The sequence below is a fragment of the Thermobia domestica genome, chromosome 16 (assembly GCF_964235325.1).
Source record: "Thermobia domestica chromosome 16, izTheDome1.hap1.1, whole genome shotgun sequence".
NCBI classification, from domain to species: Eukaryota; Metazoa; Arthropoda; class Insecta; order Zygentoma; family Lepismatidae; genus Thermobia; species Thermobia domestica.
The window spans coordinates 62,839,522-62,857,541 of NC_137469.1; the positions used below are offsets into that span (position 1 = coordinate 62,839,522).

The 18,020-nt window shown below is 34.2% G+C and overlaps 2 protein-coding genes across 2 annotated transcripts in view; both read right to left on the minus strand.

Moving 5' to 3' along the window:
- LOC145673100 (transmembrane protein 209) overlaps positions 1-18,020 on the minus strand; it is a 109,238-nt gene that overhangs the window by 67,435 nt on the left and 23,783 nt on the right. The gene's annotated exons all lie outside the window — the stretch shown is intronic.
- LOC145673099 (kinetochore protein NDC80 homolog) overlaps positions 8,233-18,020 on the minus strand; it is a 33,604-nt gene continuing 23,816 nt past the window's right edge. The window contains exon 2 of the mRNA XM_081742460.1: positions 8,233-16,717. Within this exon, the coding sequence (XP_081598586.1) occupies positions 14,804-16,699 (1,896 nt within the window). The 5' untranslated portion in view covers positions 16,700-16,717 and the 3' untranslated portion in view covers positions 8,233-14,803. The remainder of the gene's footprint in view (positions 16,718-18,020) is intronic.

Genomic DNA, 18,020 nt, shown 5'->3' on the forward strand with positions numbered 1-18,020 from the left:
ATTTCATGACTTTTTATTGACTTTCATGACCGTTTTCTGATTTCGGGACTTTCGTGACCGATAGACACTTTGTATCAAATGAAGTGCAGTGTTAAGTTGCGTGACTTTAAGCAATAGCGTTATTTCAACATTTGCTTGGGCGGAAGGAGAGTATCAGTACGTATGTTCAGGGTGGATCATTTCTCTTGATATGTCATTGCAACTTTTAAACTAATAGACAAGAGAAAGCAAAAACTTTGTATCATGCAAATATCCGTAAGGAGACATTGTTTGACATATTCTGCAATATTACCAAGTTAACACTGTTGCGAACAAAACAAAGTTATATTTCTGCAAATGGCATTACGTCAGGATATTACACATGTGAATTCCACATGTCAAACGAATACTTATATCACATTTTTATTCAGTGTTGCAAACTAAGGACGCTACAGTATCACAAACATCCAAATTTTTGTGAGTTCTTTAACAATAATAAAAGAAGTGAGACAGACTGCGTATCTAAAGTACTTCAGTGTTCTATTCCTGATATACATACACGAAGTGGAAGAAACATTGATCAAAACAAACAGAGGGATAGAATTAAGATTGCAAGAAAAAGAAAACACAAGAAAATCCCTGGCACTCTATTTGCAGACGATGTAGCATTGATGAGTAATAATATTGAAGACATTAAGGAAATGTTAGAAGCAGTAGTTAGGAAAGGAGAAGAAATTGGTTTAAAAATAAATGAAGAAAAAAGCAATTTCATGGTTTTTAGTGGAGACATAGAGGATCAAAATATACAAGCAGGAAGCATAGTAATAAACGGGACTGAAAATATATATATTTTTTTAGGAATTACACTTGAAGAAGAACAATACTTACTTGAACACAAGAAAAAACTGAAAAATAAACTACAAAAATATACAGCAATTATAAAAAATAAAACAACGTGGTCATACAACAGATATGAGGTGTCAAGAATACAGCAGCAGTACCGTTGCTAACATATGCAAATGAAGTAATAACTTTAACGGATAAAACCAGGAATATTTTACAACAAGCGCAAAATCAAATAGGAAGGTTTACCCTAGGAGCAAATAAATTAAGTGCAAATGTAACAATAACAGGAGAGATGGGATGGAGTGATTTTGAAAAAAAAAAAAAAAAAAGAGAAGTTATGAGTAAAATAAAATATCTTGGAAGATCAAAATTTATGGAAGAAACAAGATTAGTAAAAGTTGTGCATGAAGCTACTAAACATATGAGTAAAGGGGAGAACATAAAATGGTTTAGTTGTTAGGAAATTAGAAAGAAAATATGATCCAACTACACGCTGGCACAGAGAAGAGAATTATAAAAATTAAAAAAAAAATCACTGAAAAAAACAATTAAAGAGAAAACGCAGGAAAAGTGGTATGAAGTAGTAGTCAAGAAGAGCAGTTTGAAAGGAATATGCACATATAAAAAACGTTATGAGAAAATAAATTATATGGACAATGATTTACGGAGCATTTTACTTTTCAAAGCCAGGTCAGGGAGCCTTGAAACAGGGGTAAGATTGAAAAAATTTAAAGAAGTGAACGAAAAATGTCAACTATGTTTTAAAGAAGATGAAACACTAGAACACTTATTGTTAAAATATGAAAAAAAAACTAAAAATAAGGGGAACATGGAAATGGAACAATGACATGGAAAAGGAAGGGAATTTGGTTAAATTAGCTTGGAGGCTAGGCTTTAATGTAAATGGAAAGGAACTAACAAGGGAATGAAGGGAGAATTGATATCGAGTTGGAACGTAGTGCATACATCAATCAAAAGCACTAATGATGCTGATTAAGAATCTGTAATAAAAAGTTTCCACATAAATGTATTGAAGGAGTTATGTGGATTTGTCACTTCTCACATTTTGCGAGATTTTGTTGTTTTGAAATTAGTTAAGTAGGTGAAAACAAAACGATGGACTCAACTCACAGAGCTTGCTACCTTCTAAAGCTAATCATCTATGTGAAATGCATAGTGAGAAAGCATCGTAAGCCATATTGCACGCATAATAAAGTCCCTGTGTGGTACTGCCATCTATGCGGTAAAGTGCGCAACAACTTCGATTCTCCCATGCCTAGCTTCGGACTGTAAACCCACGCGAACAGTTGTCAGTGTGCTCTCGCCGAGGTAACAGGGTGCTTGTTTTGATGTGTACTCAAATGTTGTTCATTTGTTACGTCAAGGTGCAAAATGCCGCAAATGAATATTGCCAACGTCTTGGCAATTGTAACTGAACAAGTCAGCTACTATATCGAGCAGAATCGAATCAAATCTGCTGAACAAACGTCAAGTGAAATTGACTTCGCATCCGCCATTAGTGAGTGATTATTGAAGGCTGTGAAAAAGGCGATGTCATTTCAGAAACTTTGGTTTTGACAGACTTTCGCGTGATTGACGGTGATACACCACTGGCACATTTACATACATCACGAAGGAGCTGTTCGATTTGGGATAAAGACTCTGATTATGAACAATCGACATCAGCAGGACGTCCGAAAAATTCAGACACTCGGAAATACACAGGCCACGAGATGAGGAGGGTTCTTGATTGTGCATGAACACCGCGAGGCAAATGCAAAAAAATCACTGTCATCCGTAAGAAACACTCTTGGGCACCAGACTGGCCTGTCATTCGTGCGTGGAAAAGGCAATTCGCATTTGGTGGCAATAGAGAATTGAAGCTGAAGCAAATAAGCGACAACACGTTTGCTGATTTCAACGCAACTGCTGCGGCTGGGCATCCAATTCACGACGATGACATACGAATCTGAGCGATGAAAAATGCAGCTAAACTTGATTTCGCTCATTCGTACGAGGCTTCGTCTTGGTGGGTACAGCAATTTAAAAAAGCCCGTGGAATTACCAGAAACGGAATCCGAGTCGCTTGACGAAGCCCTGCTTCGAACATCAGAAGCTTTTGAAAACGGAAGCAGACAAATTTGCGACCCGCATCAGCAACACAATCAATGAAAAACGCTGCCACAAACGTTTTTTTACGCCGATCAGAGTGGTGTTCAATATGAAATGACAGGAAATCGCACTCTGGCGTTCAAAGGACAAGATAGAGTTGAAAACGTTGTGCAGTCAACAAATGCTACAATCCACTCTTTCACTATGTTGCCAATAGTTGCGATGAGCGGAATTGTTCATGACAAAGTGATGGTAACACTCCAAGAGTCTAAGGGAAAATTTGGGCCAAGGGTGTGGGAAACAATTATCAAACCCGATAATCTAGTGCTTGATGCATCAAAAAGTGGCATCATGACAAGTGACGGTCGCGACAAGTTTGTTAGAAACTTGCTGTCTGCAGCGATTACACCGAACGAAGAAAATATCGTTCTACTTGACCATTGGGGTCCGTTTATAGACCACACGAATTGCCGCGTGTTTGCCAAATGGCGCAATGGTGAAGGTTGAGAATATCCCGAAAAACTGCACACGATTCTGTCAGCCGTTAGACGTTTATGGGTTTGGTGTTTGGAAACATTATTTGAAGAAACTTGAACATTATGTGAAACTCGAACTTGACGGGTATAAAATATTTCAACTAGACCAGCGCATTATATTTGCTTCGATTCTACACAATCAGATGAGTTCGCCAAGTTACATTGGGTTGTATCAATATGCATTTATTAAAGCTGGTTATATGACTGGTGAATATCCTTCTTTTGATTCGCCAAGCAAATTTGGTTTCAGGTTTGGTGTCTCCAACTGTAAGCATTGTGAGAAACTTGCGGGAATCCGTTGCTCTTGGTGGAAAGACATTTTTTGCTTAAACTATTTTCTTGTTGCTAACCCTGAGTATGTGCTGATATATCATTACTGCACATCTTATGTCAACTAATACATTTGATTCTGTAATGCTTCGAACGTTATGTTTCCTCAAATATGATTAACGTAAACATTTTCAAATGATTTCTAGTGTGTGAATTAGTCGTTTGTATGAGTTTGGTGGCGATTGGAAATGAAATAACGTGAAAAAGTGCGAAAAGTAACAAATCGACATAACTCCTTCAATACATTTATGAGGAAACTTTTTATTTCAGATTCTTAATCAGCATCATTAGTGCTTTCGATTGATATATGCACAACGTTCCAACTCGATATCAATTCTCCCTTCATTCCCTTGTAAGTGAGAAAGAAATGGAAAATGTTAAATGAAAAAAAAAGAGCAGTACTTGTTTCTTTCTCACTATTTTTTTTTTTATTATTTTTTTCAGGAACCAAACTTTCAAAGAGAAGGAAGGAAAATACCTTGAACCTTGAATTCAGAGAACTTGTAATCACACCTGCCAAAAACTATTGTTGGGGTGTTATAGAAGCAAAGAAAAGCAACAACCGTTTTAAAATGCCCACAAGCACATTTTAAGCAATATATTAATATTTGCCATTTTAGGCATATCTCCAAAACTGTTCGAGATATTAAATTATTATAAACGGCATTATGATCTTCAAGTCTATTGAAAGCCAAGTATGTAATTGGATGTGATGCTATGTCAACACTTTTTCCACTTTTTTTAAAGTCATCTTCAATTGCTTGTTACTTTGTTTCTACTAGCTCGAAATACGTCTTATGCTGACTGTAGTATTCCACACTAAGATGCTTTGAAAGTGCATGGTTCGTTCGTCTCACTTGCGTTATTACTGTTGTAGAACAGACCAAAGCTTGGTTGTTTTTTGATGTCAAGGACACTGTAGCGTCCTTATTTTGTAACATTGCCTAATAAGTGTGCTATTATTAAGTTTTCGTTTAATATATAGATTTGAAATATGTAATAAACTGACGTAATGGCACTTGAAACATCAAAAAATGCTGTGAAAATGAAATGAAATCTTTAAGTTTTACGTCCCACGGTTATGCCGGTTAGGCTAAAGGAGACGGTGATAATGAGAGATGAGTGAAATGGTGGAATGAAGAAAGTGGGAGGAAACGGGAGAACCCCGAGAAAACCCACGAGCACGATGTTTGTCCACCACAAAGTTCACTTGGCGGGGGTTGGGATCGAACTCGGGACCCCAAGCACCAGAGGTGAACGCTCTACCACTGAGCCACCGCGCCCCCCAAAAAATGCTGTGTTGGCAAAACTATTAATCCAGTTGTATTGCATTGTGTCAACTGTCTTCTTGCCGATGTTTGTATAGTAGTAAATTTCAGTGTTTTGTATCTATTATTTCAGAAGTTACAAGTGCGATTCAAGATAAAATTATACATATATCAAGGGATTTGCTCACTCTCCTGCAGCAATAAAGACAGCTTTGCTTTTAGGGCATAAATGCATACATATTTTCAAAGATTTTAGGTCCTAGAAATCGGAGCGCTATTCATCCTAGTTCCTTTTTACACCGCCCTCTACAGTTCACTTTTAATATTTCTACCAATGTCAAACTGGGTGTAGTTTCGATGCACAATAGTTAATTTTGCTCACATCCAAAATATTACTATTACCTTTTTTTTAAAAAAAAAAAACATCCAAATACTTTGGTTATTTTCAAGTGTACACTGTTCTTAACGTCCAAACACCAAAGGTAAATAAGCTTGAATCTGACGAGGAAGCAGATTTGTTCAACTACGCATATAGATGTACTAAGCACCTGTCACATCAGAGCGAAGCACTGACTGTTTCCGAGTCGATTGTGGAAACTAATTTTAATTACAACTTTGAGCCCCTTCTTCTGAAGGATCATGGTATTTAGTTGTTTTTAAATACTGTAAATTCATTTTAACTAATAATTATTTGAAAATTACTTTAAAAATTAGGTTTTTCGTCTCTAAACAGAATTGAATACAATCTTAAGTAATTAAGTCAGCCGATAACGTATTAAGTAATTAATTAAATCAATTTCTGCTGCGAATAATTGTTTCTGGCAGATCCATTTTCATTCTTCAATAATCTTCATAAAGTAAAAAGACGAAAAATATGCCTTCTGTTATTCTCTACGAGAAGATGTGTTCTTGTCTTGAAAAATTATTCCTCTACTCGTCTTATTATTTCATGTAGAAATTAGCACAATCTCACGATGTGATATAACATTTAAACCATATTTATAATTGAAGTATACTGTATAATGATTTACGTATAAAATGCTCTTTATAGTCTTCATACAATTACTTGATTAACACGTTTATGACCGACATCTGACAACTATGCTTTTCGAAAATGCCGACATGCACCACCAATGGTGCGTGCCATTCTTCCTTAATTCCCGACGTGGGCACCGGTGGTACACGATCTTTACTTGATATTCGAGGCTATAAGTTGCCAATGATACTTTCCAACTGCGTTACTTTAATTATCTTATTTTATAGAACGTGCGCCACCAGTTGCGCACGTCGCGATGAATGCATTAATTTATAACTTTTATACAGCGAATCATATAATACTAAAGCAATACTTGAGATCTAAGATTTAAGTGAACTAGTGTTGCCGACGAAACTTCTGAATGTTTCATCTCGAAAAGAATACTAATAGTCATATTTCTAATCTCTCTCAAATTTAAAAGCTACGCCTCGTAGTGTCATCCGTTGTCCTCAAGCCAAGTATTACATTTCAGCAGGATCAACTTCAACATCATAGTTACAAAATCCTATATATCTATATCTATATATATATATATATATATATATATATATATATATATATATATATATATATATATATATATATATATATATATATATATATATATATATATATATATATATATATATATATATATATATAGAGAGAGAGAGAGAGAGAGAGAGAGAGAGAGAGAGAGTCAGTCTATAACAATCCAATTGCTTAAACTGGACAACTAGATGTATTGGTTGAAATTTAATGTATGTATGTTTCAACGTCTATATGAGACAGGACTACTGTTTTAGGCTGGATCAAAACCATTAGTCGTATTCATACAAGGCAGACACCACGTGTTTTTGAGAAATGTCAATGAGAGAAGTTTCATTGAAGGTTTAGGATTGGAAGTTACTGCAGCTGGATTTCAATTTTTATGTTTAGCGTGGTGTAGATATACTTATCGCAAAACAACCATCTCTAATTGCTAGTAGTTGTTCTGTTTCAGTTATTTACAAACTCGGCCAATCTTCCTAAAAACTGGAGTTTTCAGAGTCGAAAATTTGTTTCAAATTTAGATTTCTGAAGTGTTTCGTATTTTCTTTATTTATTTGTGAAGCGAGATGTACGATGTATTATGCATACAAGTACATCCTGAATTTATGGTTCATAAGCTTTCAAACTAGGTTTAACATCTTACGATACAAGAAAGTTTCAAGAAGAGGGATTTTTGGTAAGTTACTCTCTCTATTATTCTATATACATAATTTGGCACTAAAACAATTTGTACTCCAATTAGTCTAAGAATTGAGGACCGTTTTAACAAATATCAACAAACGCCAAGTTTTTTTTTAAAGTTATACTTACTATCGTTGATTCAAAAGATTTCCAAAATTTAATACTGGTCTAGGGATTGTGAAGGAATAATTGAAGTTCATCACTAATGGTCTATATTGAGGAAAAAGTTACAAATTTTTAATTATGAGCGGAATCAGATGCTGACAATCGCACATAAAAACTGAACGACAAAAAATGTAAGAGAACTCTTAACATGCAACTATTTATCATACGTCAGCCATTTTTAACAACTCAGATGTGTGTTTTACATATTTATTCTAAATGTGCTGTTCATAAGCTTTCAAACTAGGTCTAACACGTTATGGTACGAAGATTAGAAACTGGAAACAAAATTCTTGCGACAGAAAATTCCCGCTTAAAAAATCAAGGTGGCTTTTCCTCAAACATTTAGGCAGTGCTTTTTAGATGTTACTCTCAACACTGAAGTGAACACAATTAATTATGTATTATGTCACAATTAATTTCGAATCAAATCAAAATTTACTCTTTACTAATAATGATTCTTCGTGGGTAATGCGCATGGTCCCGAATCGATTTCGGGTAAGGTAGTTGGCTTGAATACAAAACTAAAAAGTGGTTCGGATCCTGCTTTAAATAGCAAGTACAGTCTCATATAGGTTCAGTGTTGAAAAAAGACGTTAAATTAAATCAGAAGTCATTACGTTTCTGAGTTTATATAGTTTCTTCTTTAAAATTGAAATATATTTTACATTTCAGTTTATTGATCATTTGCATGAGTGGTGAAAGTTAAGAATTCGAGATCTGAAAAGCAGAAGAAACAAAGAAAAAATAGTTTCTTTCGAGTGTTTATTTTTTTCCATACAAAATATCAAATCAGCATTTGAATACCACTGAATTTATTTATTATTTTTATACAATTAATGATTCACACACGTTTTTGAAGATAGATAGTACAAACCCTATGATTTTGTTGGCAACAGTTCATAATAAAATGTACGTACACATGTTAAGTATAAACATTTAGTAGAAATTCTTTAGAGTAATTTTTGGTATTAAAAAAAGACGTCGAAACATATAGATGAAATATTACGAAATGAATACAAATCTGGAAGAGAGTAGTTTCTTGTCTTCCGTACTGTATTTTCAATCAATAATAAAATTATTTACTGCTAATTATTATATTCCCAACAATTAACCTTTCATTCATCATAAAATGTTTTATTCTAAAAGTACAAATATACACAAATCATCATTTAGTACAAAAATATAAAAATTTACATTGTTGCTCAACTAATAACTAACCTTTCATTCATCATAAAATGCTTTATTCTAAAAGTACAAATGTACACAAATCATCATTTAGTACAAAAATATAAAAATTTACATTGTTACTCAACTAATAACTAACCTTTCATTCATCATAAAATGCTTTATTCTAAAAGTACAAATGTACACAAATCATCATTTAGTACAAAAATATAAAAATTTACATTGTTACTCAACTAATAACTAACCTTTCATTCATCATAAAATGCTTTATTCTAAAAGTACAAATGTACACAAATCATCATTTAGTACAAAAATATAAAAATTTACATTGTTACTCAACTAATAACTAACCTTTCATTCATCATAAAATGCTTTATTCTAAAAGTACAAATGTACACAAATCATCATTTAGTACAAAAATATAAAAATTTACATTGTTACTCAACTAATAACCAACGATAAAAAAAGATTGAAATTTACTTATTACATTTATTAAAACATTGAAACCTCAATTCTCTTACAGTGTTTAATACAGAAAGAGCACAATTTTCAATTAGTGACACGACAGTTCTAACTCACTTGGATCAGTTACTTTTCTCTTTGTCTCTTTATATATATATATATATATATATATATATATATATATATATATATAGTCACTCATTGAAAATTGTGCTCTTTCTGTATTAAACACTGTAAGAGACTTGAGGTTTCAATGTTTTAAGAAATGTAGTAAGTAAATTTCAATCTATTTGTATCGTTGGTTATTAGTTGAAGGGAGAAAAGTGAACCTTTGCATGAAGCAACTATAAGGAGGGGACAACGTTTTACGTATTAAACACCACCACCCAGTGAACAGTGTTGCCATCTCAATATAAAGTTATGGTTTTCAAATGGCACTACGTCAGATTATTACATATTTCAAATCAACATGTTAAACGAAAACTTAAAATACCACATTTATTATTCAGTGTTGTAAACTAAGGATGTTATAGTATCACAAACATCCAAAATTTAGAAGCCTCTATCACATTTTTTACAGTACAACGGAGATGGGCAAGACAATGCACATCAGAAGTATCTTAACGTTGGATACTATAGTCACGTTATGACTTGTTTTGAATGAATAGCAACCAAGTTACAAGGGTTTCAAAATTTATTTTTTTATTTTATTTATTTATTTATTTTGAAAGGCTTTTATTTCGAAAACATGCTTAGATATCATATCTAATTACTTGTGTGGTTTGCAATCGGCAAACAAACCATTTTGCCGTTCACAGAACTTCGATATCTTAAACCGTTCTGGAGATATGATTAACATTGATAAAGTTCGTAACACTGCTGAAAATTGCGTATTTCTGGACAATATTTAAACTGATTGTTGTTTTGCTTCTCTTTTATAGCATTTTGCAGGAATAACTTTTGGTAGGTGTAGTTACAAGTCCTCGCAATTACATGATTTAAGTAAGTGATGATATATATACACTTTCGATATGAAGGAACTGATAATTTCTTCACAATTCGGCTATGTTCGCATAAACCCTAATGAATTAAGGAATTATTTCTTTTATCAACTACAATACACATTATTTACAGGAATACATCGAAATTAATAGCACTTTTGTACAACCTAATTATTGCATTGTGATATTTTAGTTTTACTAAATATCAAAAACTTTTACACCTTATTGGAAGAGGCGATTAAACTCATTTCATCACTTCCATGTAGCAAAAACTTTTTTTATCCACTCATTACATTCATGCCAATCTTCTACAATAATGTTAGGTAAAAGTAAAAATTAGTTACTGAACTACAGGGTTGGCAAAAACCATGGTTTTTATTGAAAAAAAAAAATAAAATTAACGGTTCTTTTGGTTTAAACCCAGTTTTTTTGTTTTAAACCAGGTTTCTTTCGTTTAAATAATTTGCTCTATGTATTTATATCACATATGGACAGAAATAAGTTTGTTTTGCCTTGATGTTATTATACAACAACCAGGTTATTCTGGAAGGGGTCACATAAGCTTAAAGCGGAACCCAAACCGCTTCTCGGCTTACATCCGAGAGAAATTGTCCTCTATTTGAACTCGAAACCGGGACTGATTGGCTACAAATGCGATACGTCTGCCGACTCACTCATGAAGGACTCCTGATAAAAATACGTTGTATTGATCTTCCCATACTTGTTAATATAATTGTCAAGAATCATTTGAGAAGGACAAAAAGATAAACAGTTGCACAAGTGAAACCATTATACAGAATTACATATGAACAATTTTAAAATACTGCAGAGTACAGAAGAACTAATTTCGTCCAAGTTAGTTCATTACGACTTTTATTAGTCCAAGTTAAACAAATACAACGACTTAATTTGCAAATCAACAGGAAAAATGAATAAAGATACGAATTATTTGAGTCCACTTTGGCTCTGACCTATTTATACATAGATACCAAAGATACTTCTGATTTCAATAAATACCTCTCGTGGGGTTTGTATGACCCTTCCCCCCCACAAAAAATTACGGCATTTCGATGTATTTTGTCAATAGTAAACATTATTAAAACGAAACAATATTTAGAATTTTTCTTTGATTGCAATTGCATAATAATTAACAAAATCACAAACGAAACATTCATAAACTTATTTAAAAAAAAGTTGTTTTTGTAGTATAATCTCTGAGTTAGGAATGGGGAATTTAGGTCTGAATATAATACTAATAATATACGGGAGTGAAACGTGATAACCCACGTATGTGTGTTTATCAAAATTTTACGAACATTTACACTTTTACGAACATTTTTCGTGTTTTGGTTTAAACCAGTTGGTTTATTTTTCTGAAAAAAAAAACAGCTGGTTTAAACCAACTTGGTTTAAACCAGCCAACCCTACTGAACTAATAAGATGTATACAATACAAAACAAAATTCAGTACTCATCGAAGTATCCAAAAATGTATTATTTCATACAGACGATTCAGCGGTGACCTTTTGCTTTCTTCAGTGTGAATCCTCTTAAATTTATTACTGATTACTCTTTTCTCCACCGAAGAATGTCATTGACATTCCATGCTTATAATTTGAGTTTTGTCCCTTGTATTACATGTAAAACTCTTCTACTTCATTGATATCTTTTCACCACCATAGAGTTAATAATTATCCTTGCTTGTAAGCTTTGCTTGCCTTAATATGTATTTTTGGATGTTTCGGTGAGAGTTGAAATTTGTTTTGTATAAGTATCTAAATTTTATTCTGTATGAAACAATATGAAAAAAAAATTGATTCACGGAAATGAGGGAATCGAACTGACAAACTTACGAAAAGGAAGTATTTTTTCATGACTGGTAGATTTTTTTTTTTTTTTTTTTACATAAATCTTCACCGAGTAATTATTGATTTACTTAGTATATATATTTTTTACTTATGGTTAGTATAAGTAAATTTTCATATTGTTCATATATAGTATGCGGCAAAACAAACAGTATTGAAATTCGCGTACGGGTGGCGCTCAGGTGCAATGTGGTATGAGCTGTGAGTGCCACATGTGTGCTCAGTTGTGTGTGGAATTGGTGCGAAGATAATGTTGCTCACAGCAGAGAAGAAGATTACTGTCAAGCAACATTTCCGGTCATACGGTGTGAGGCAGCGTCTCACTGCGGGATATTAGCGTGGATGTCTACTGTATTGCTCTGGAGTGTTAATTATGACATATGAAAATGAAGATTTCATCAGTAACATATGGTTCAGTGATGAAAAGTCATGTGTACTTTGATCGCCACATCAATCGACAGTTGATTATTGACCCTGTCTTGCATGATTTGTGCGGCTTTTACCGCACGAAATATCTGTCGTTATAACAATGGATGCAGCAAGACGAAGCTACTGCCCACACTGCAAGTGAGTCACTTACCCTTCTGCTCACAAGAGTTTGGACATCGCTTGATTTCCTGTTGAACGGATTTTCCATATTCTTCCCACTCCCCTCATGACTCCAGATGCCTACATACGGGGTATGCTGAAGGAAGCAATTTTCCGAACAGATAGCTTCCTACCAATATACCGGAGTAAAAATAAAAGATTCGGTCATTTGCTTTGTCATTCCACCAAACCGTGTTCACTAACATGTTCATCGATCTACAGGACCGCTATGAATAATATGTGCGACATAATGTTCAACATTTTGAACACATGATGTACAGGAATGATTCCTTGTAAATTTACAATATGTGTTGAGTAACATTTAGTCGACATCCATTTGCCAGCTTTTCTTATTTATTGTTCATTATGTTTCATTATGTTGTACAAAAAATAAATAAATGTCAACGATGTGATTTCAGTACTGTTTGTTTAGCCGCATACTGTATATATATATATATATATATATATATATATATATATATATATATATATATACATACATACAGGGTAGGATCCAGGATTTCCTGAGGGGGGTGCACCAATAACTATTAGTACATTTGAATCAAATTTAATTTTTTTAAATACCTTTAGGCATCTGTGATGTGTATGAGGAATTGACTTAAACTATTGTTTAGCAAAACTCCGCTTTCTTTTAAGCCCGAAACGGAAACATGACATGAAATTTTAGGAAAGTATTGCTACTTTTACTGCCATGTTCTCACTTTAGATAGTGTATATTCAGAACGGCTGGGGGAGGGGGTGCACGTACTCCGGTACACCCCCTAAATCCGGCTCTATACACCCACACACACATATTATATATATATATGCGTATCTGTAATCAATATCTGTAAACAAAAAGTTCTGTGGCATATTCTGTTAAGATTAACTAACACTTTTTTATTATGCCCTGGGAATCCTAGTTGGATTGTTATATGCTGGATACTAATGAACAGATTCGTCTTCGCAAATAGTTTTAAAGTGAAACATTTTAAATTGTATGAAATGTGTGTGTGTAGATTGTAACATTGTAAAGTGCTTTTATATATTGGTATCGCTACGTTTTGAGTATGTGTTGATGATTTTAGTGTTTTCTATGAAAAGAATAATTAAGTTGAATAAAATGTAAAAAGAAATTGACTGAAATTTCTTCATTAGTGTCTAGCAGCCTAAGCCAACAGGACTGGTTGCCGAAATTAACAATCCAATTAGGATCCACAGGACGCACAGCAGAAAAGTATTTCTGAATCGTAACAAAATGTGCCAGATCGTATCTATGTTACTAGTGAAGTATTTATTTTCATAACTGATCGATTTTGTTTGCAATAAATTTTTCGGAGATAAGTATGAAAAAAAAAGTTATTGAAGACCCTTGTTTGCTGGGGCTCAAAAATAAATTAATCAGAAATCAGTGAAACAAACCCTAAAGAAGGCAGATCAGGATTTAATAAAATAGAAAATAAATAAAAATAAGGGACTTGTTTATCGTAAATTTTAAAGACAATATTAATTAAAATCTATTATTATTACAAACAATTTTTCACCGAAAAAAAACTACTAGTCATGAAGAAATAACTATTTTCTTTTTCATAAATATGTTAGTTCGATTCCCTCACATCCATTAATCAGATTATTTTGTTTTCCCAATGTTGTATCATACAGAATGAAATTGTGTGAAAACTAAAGTAACTTTTGCAAAACAAAATTCAGTCCTTACCGAACTGAGAAACGTTCGAAAATCAGTAAAACAAACTCTGAAGAAAGCAAATCAAGACCTTGAGGAAGAGCAGAAGAGTTTTGGTAAAGAACAACGATTGGAGAAATTGCTTGAGAAAAAGGAAGATTTGGAAGTGAGAATAGATGAAGCACATGCATAAATTAGAATTCAGAATTTAGAATTCGAAAATACACATGAAAAAAGCACAAGTCACAAACAAGGATAAAAAATAACATTCTACGATAGAAAGTATCAGTAAAGAAAAGTCGTTTGCTTCGGTGTGTACTGAAAATTTTTTTTAGTATTAATACGCATCCTATCAGTTCAGCAACATATTTTTACCGAATAATACCGTAGAAGATAGGCACGAATGTAATGAGTGCATGAAACAAGTTTTTACTCAATGAAGTGATAAAATCAATTAATATTTTAAATGAATATTTCCGTATGCTCTCTCCAATAACGTGTAGTTTTTGAATTTATTGTTATTAATGTTGTTAGTTTATGTGTTAAATTTCCTTTCAATATTTAAGCTTAACTGTTTTACATCTTGCGCCAAAGTACTCATAAGGTTATCCGCAAGAGGAATGAAACGCTCGAAAAACTCTCTACCTTTATTAGCCATCTCCAATATTTTCCTATCTTTATCTTCTATTTCTTTTTCTAACTGTTGAATCTTTACTTGTAAGCCGTCTAAGTCGGGGAATGATTGCTCCAATTTATATAGGGACTTTTTTGTTGTTTCAATTTCTTCTTTCAGATTTTCTTCTTTCTCTTCGAATTCTAGATTCTGAATTTCAATTTCAGCATGTGCTGTATCTATTCTCACTTCCAAATCTTCCTTTTCTTCAAACAATTTCTCCAATCGCTGTTGTTCTTTAGCAAGACTCTTCTGCTCTTCCTCAAGCTCTTGATTTACCTTCTTCAGAGTTTGTTTTACTGATTTTCGAACGTTTCTCAGTTCATTCTTCAGCTCCTGCATAGAAGCATCTTCAACATCTAAAGTTTGAATCCTTAAGTCGTCTTTATCCCTATAAGTTTCTAAATTAATAAGCATGGTGTTAAAATTAGCACACAAATCATCGAATTCATTTTTTCTGCGAGCCCATTTTGTTTCAAGCTCTCGCAACAAATTATCCATGCCTTGAATTTCTATCTCAATTCTACCTATTTTTCTTTTTATATCATCACACTGGGACAGAATAGCACGTCTTTCAGATACGGACATTTCTTGGTTAGCACACAATGATTCCAGGTAATGAAAATACTGTTCTTTTCTACTAATGTCAGCTTTAATTTCATTACTTAGCTTTCCTATGTCGCTTATTTGGTTTGTCAAACTTTCTTGATAATATTCATAATCATTAATAAACTGCAGTATACGCTCTTTACCGTTTTGCCAATCCTTCTTTTTAGAATCTAGTTCTTGTATATCTTTACAACTCTTGTAATACGGCAAATCTTGCTGCCTTATATCGAGTACTTTCTTTTCTTCTTCCAGTTCCACCAGTTCGCTCTCCTCGATGTGTTTCATCTTGACAAGTTTATCCTTCAGAGTTTGAAGTTCTCCTTCAATTGCTTCCTCCCCACGTTCATTCCATGCACGATAACTTTGAACGAAAAATTCATTTGTCAAAATTTCCTCTGCTCGTACGTCTTCATCCAGCCCATTGAACAAGATGTATGAATCAGAAGATAATTCAATAAAATGTACGAGCCAATATAAAAGACTAATGAGACGCGGCCATGAATGTAGAGAACCAACAGTCTTTAAGGCTGATTTTATTCCTTGGAAATCTTTGCAGCCGAGTTTTTTAACCGTATCAGCGACATCACTTACGCTTACTTTACCGTCACTTGGATTAATGTGCGAGTAAAGAAAATTAAAAATGTCCATAAATGTTGACGTGGTGAAGGAACGAATGTTCTGAAACGGACTAGTAGCTGAAAATTCGTTCTCAACTAGGAAAGAGGCAACTCGCGATTCCCAAACTCTTACCTGCGTTTTGTCTGATAAACCGCGTATTTCTTTCTTCGCTGAACGCATGCCTCGTGACCGGACAGAGAAATCAGAAGCACACGATCTGACACTATCTGGCACCTTAGAGTACTTACGAGTATTTTGTGGTGTATAAAGCAAATCAGTTGAAGTACTGATTTTTCTAGAGGACATAGTTGGCCTTTGCTGCTGATGTAACCATGTTCTGCCGGAATCGCTAGACAAAGATCGTCTAGGTTTTTCCACAGAAGTCGGAGCCATACCTTTCGGTCGCGGTATATGAGACTTCTTGCGTGTTGACATGTCAGCAGATTGCCTCAAACTACCTCGCGCTCCTTCTAGTTGACCATAACGAACGGGCTCCGAGGAGGACCGTCTTCCAAATAACGATGACTTCATTTTCCTCAAATATAGTCCCTGAAATGACAGTAACAATAAATAAGCTTTTCCTAGAGACTCCAATTAGGAATGTACAATATACAATTTTAAGAATTATAAGGTATGATCTGAAAGTAATGCTTTCTATTATTTTCTCTGTTTGGTGCAGCAGTGGGAAACAACTAGGTTGAGTGACTAAATGTGTAATCTTTTTCACTATTCAAGTTTTACTGGAAGTTCATGAGGTGTGAAGAAGTGGTACTAATTCATCATGTCACATTGTTACACGAGGAACAAATTTTTCCACTCAATAATACATTGTGCTAACAGTCAACAAGCAATTTTACTCTTCATAATTCTTATACAGTTCAGGTTACATATATCTTTTTTTATTATTTTTTTCTTCCTTCGAAGATATAATTATCTATCTAAAGCGATGGAACAATCCTTAGAGGATAGGGTCATTCCAGATTGCAATGAACGGCCAATTTTGATAGTACCAAGTATTGCATCGAGTATTGTTTTCTCCTGTATCATTTATCACGGGCTTTGGATGCTGCGGATTAATTGCAACAACATGCACATTAATTGCACAGTAACGACCATGAAACCTTTTGGGAAGGATTCTTTACAGACACGGACCCACCTTCTGAAGTTCTTGGCGCCTTTCTCTTGGTATATGATGGCTCTCGGTTTGCCGTAGTCGGAAAGATAAATCCGTTCTTCATCGAGCGTTATATGACGTACATCCACCTTTGTTTGGCCAGATGCAGTTCGTGATGGCCGCAAGCTTTCATGACTTTTTTCAGCTTGAGTTGATGGTGTAACGTCCGGCTCACAGTCCCCAAAGACACGTCAAGACGATTAGCCATACACCTTGGTGTAGGCGGATTTTCTTGCATTGTCATTTTGCGAAGTTTCCTCTGCAGGATGGAGGTGGCCTTGGTGCATTCCCGCTTCCTAGACAACTTCGTTGGTAATTCAAATGGTGGAGCTTCGTTGCCCTTGTACTTTTTAATAATTTTTTATTCCACTTAAACTGATGTTGCAACCATTCTTCTTGCACTGTTTTCTAATGACAGAAACACTGAAGTGGGCGTCATAAAGAGCCGCAACGTAGCCTTCCCAAAACCGGCTTATTTTGGGCGGCATTTTGGTCACAGAGCGGAAACCCACAAACTTGGAAACAAATTTAACACAACACTCACAACAATGGTCCTGTTTTGTGCGTTATTGTTGTCCGCGCGGAAAAACAACTCCGTTCCCAGAAAGCCACTGCACAACTGCAGGACGCCACGAGCCAGGTCGGGTGAGTCCATTCTGCCCGGGAGGGGGAAGGAAC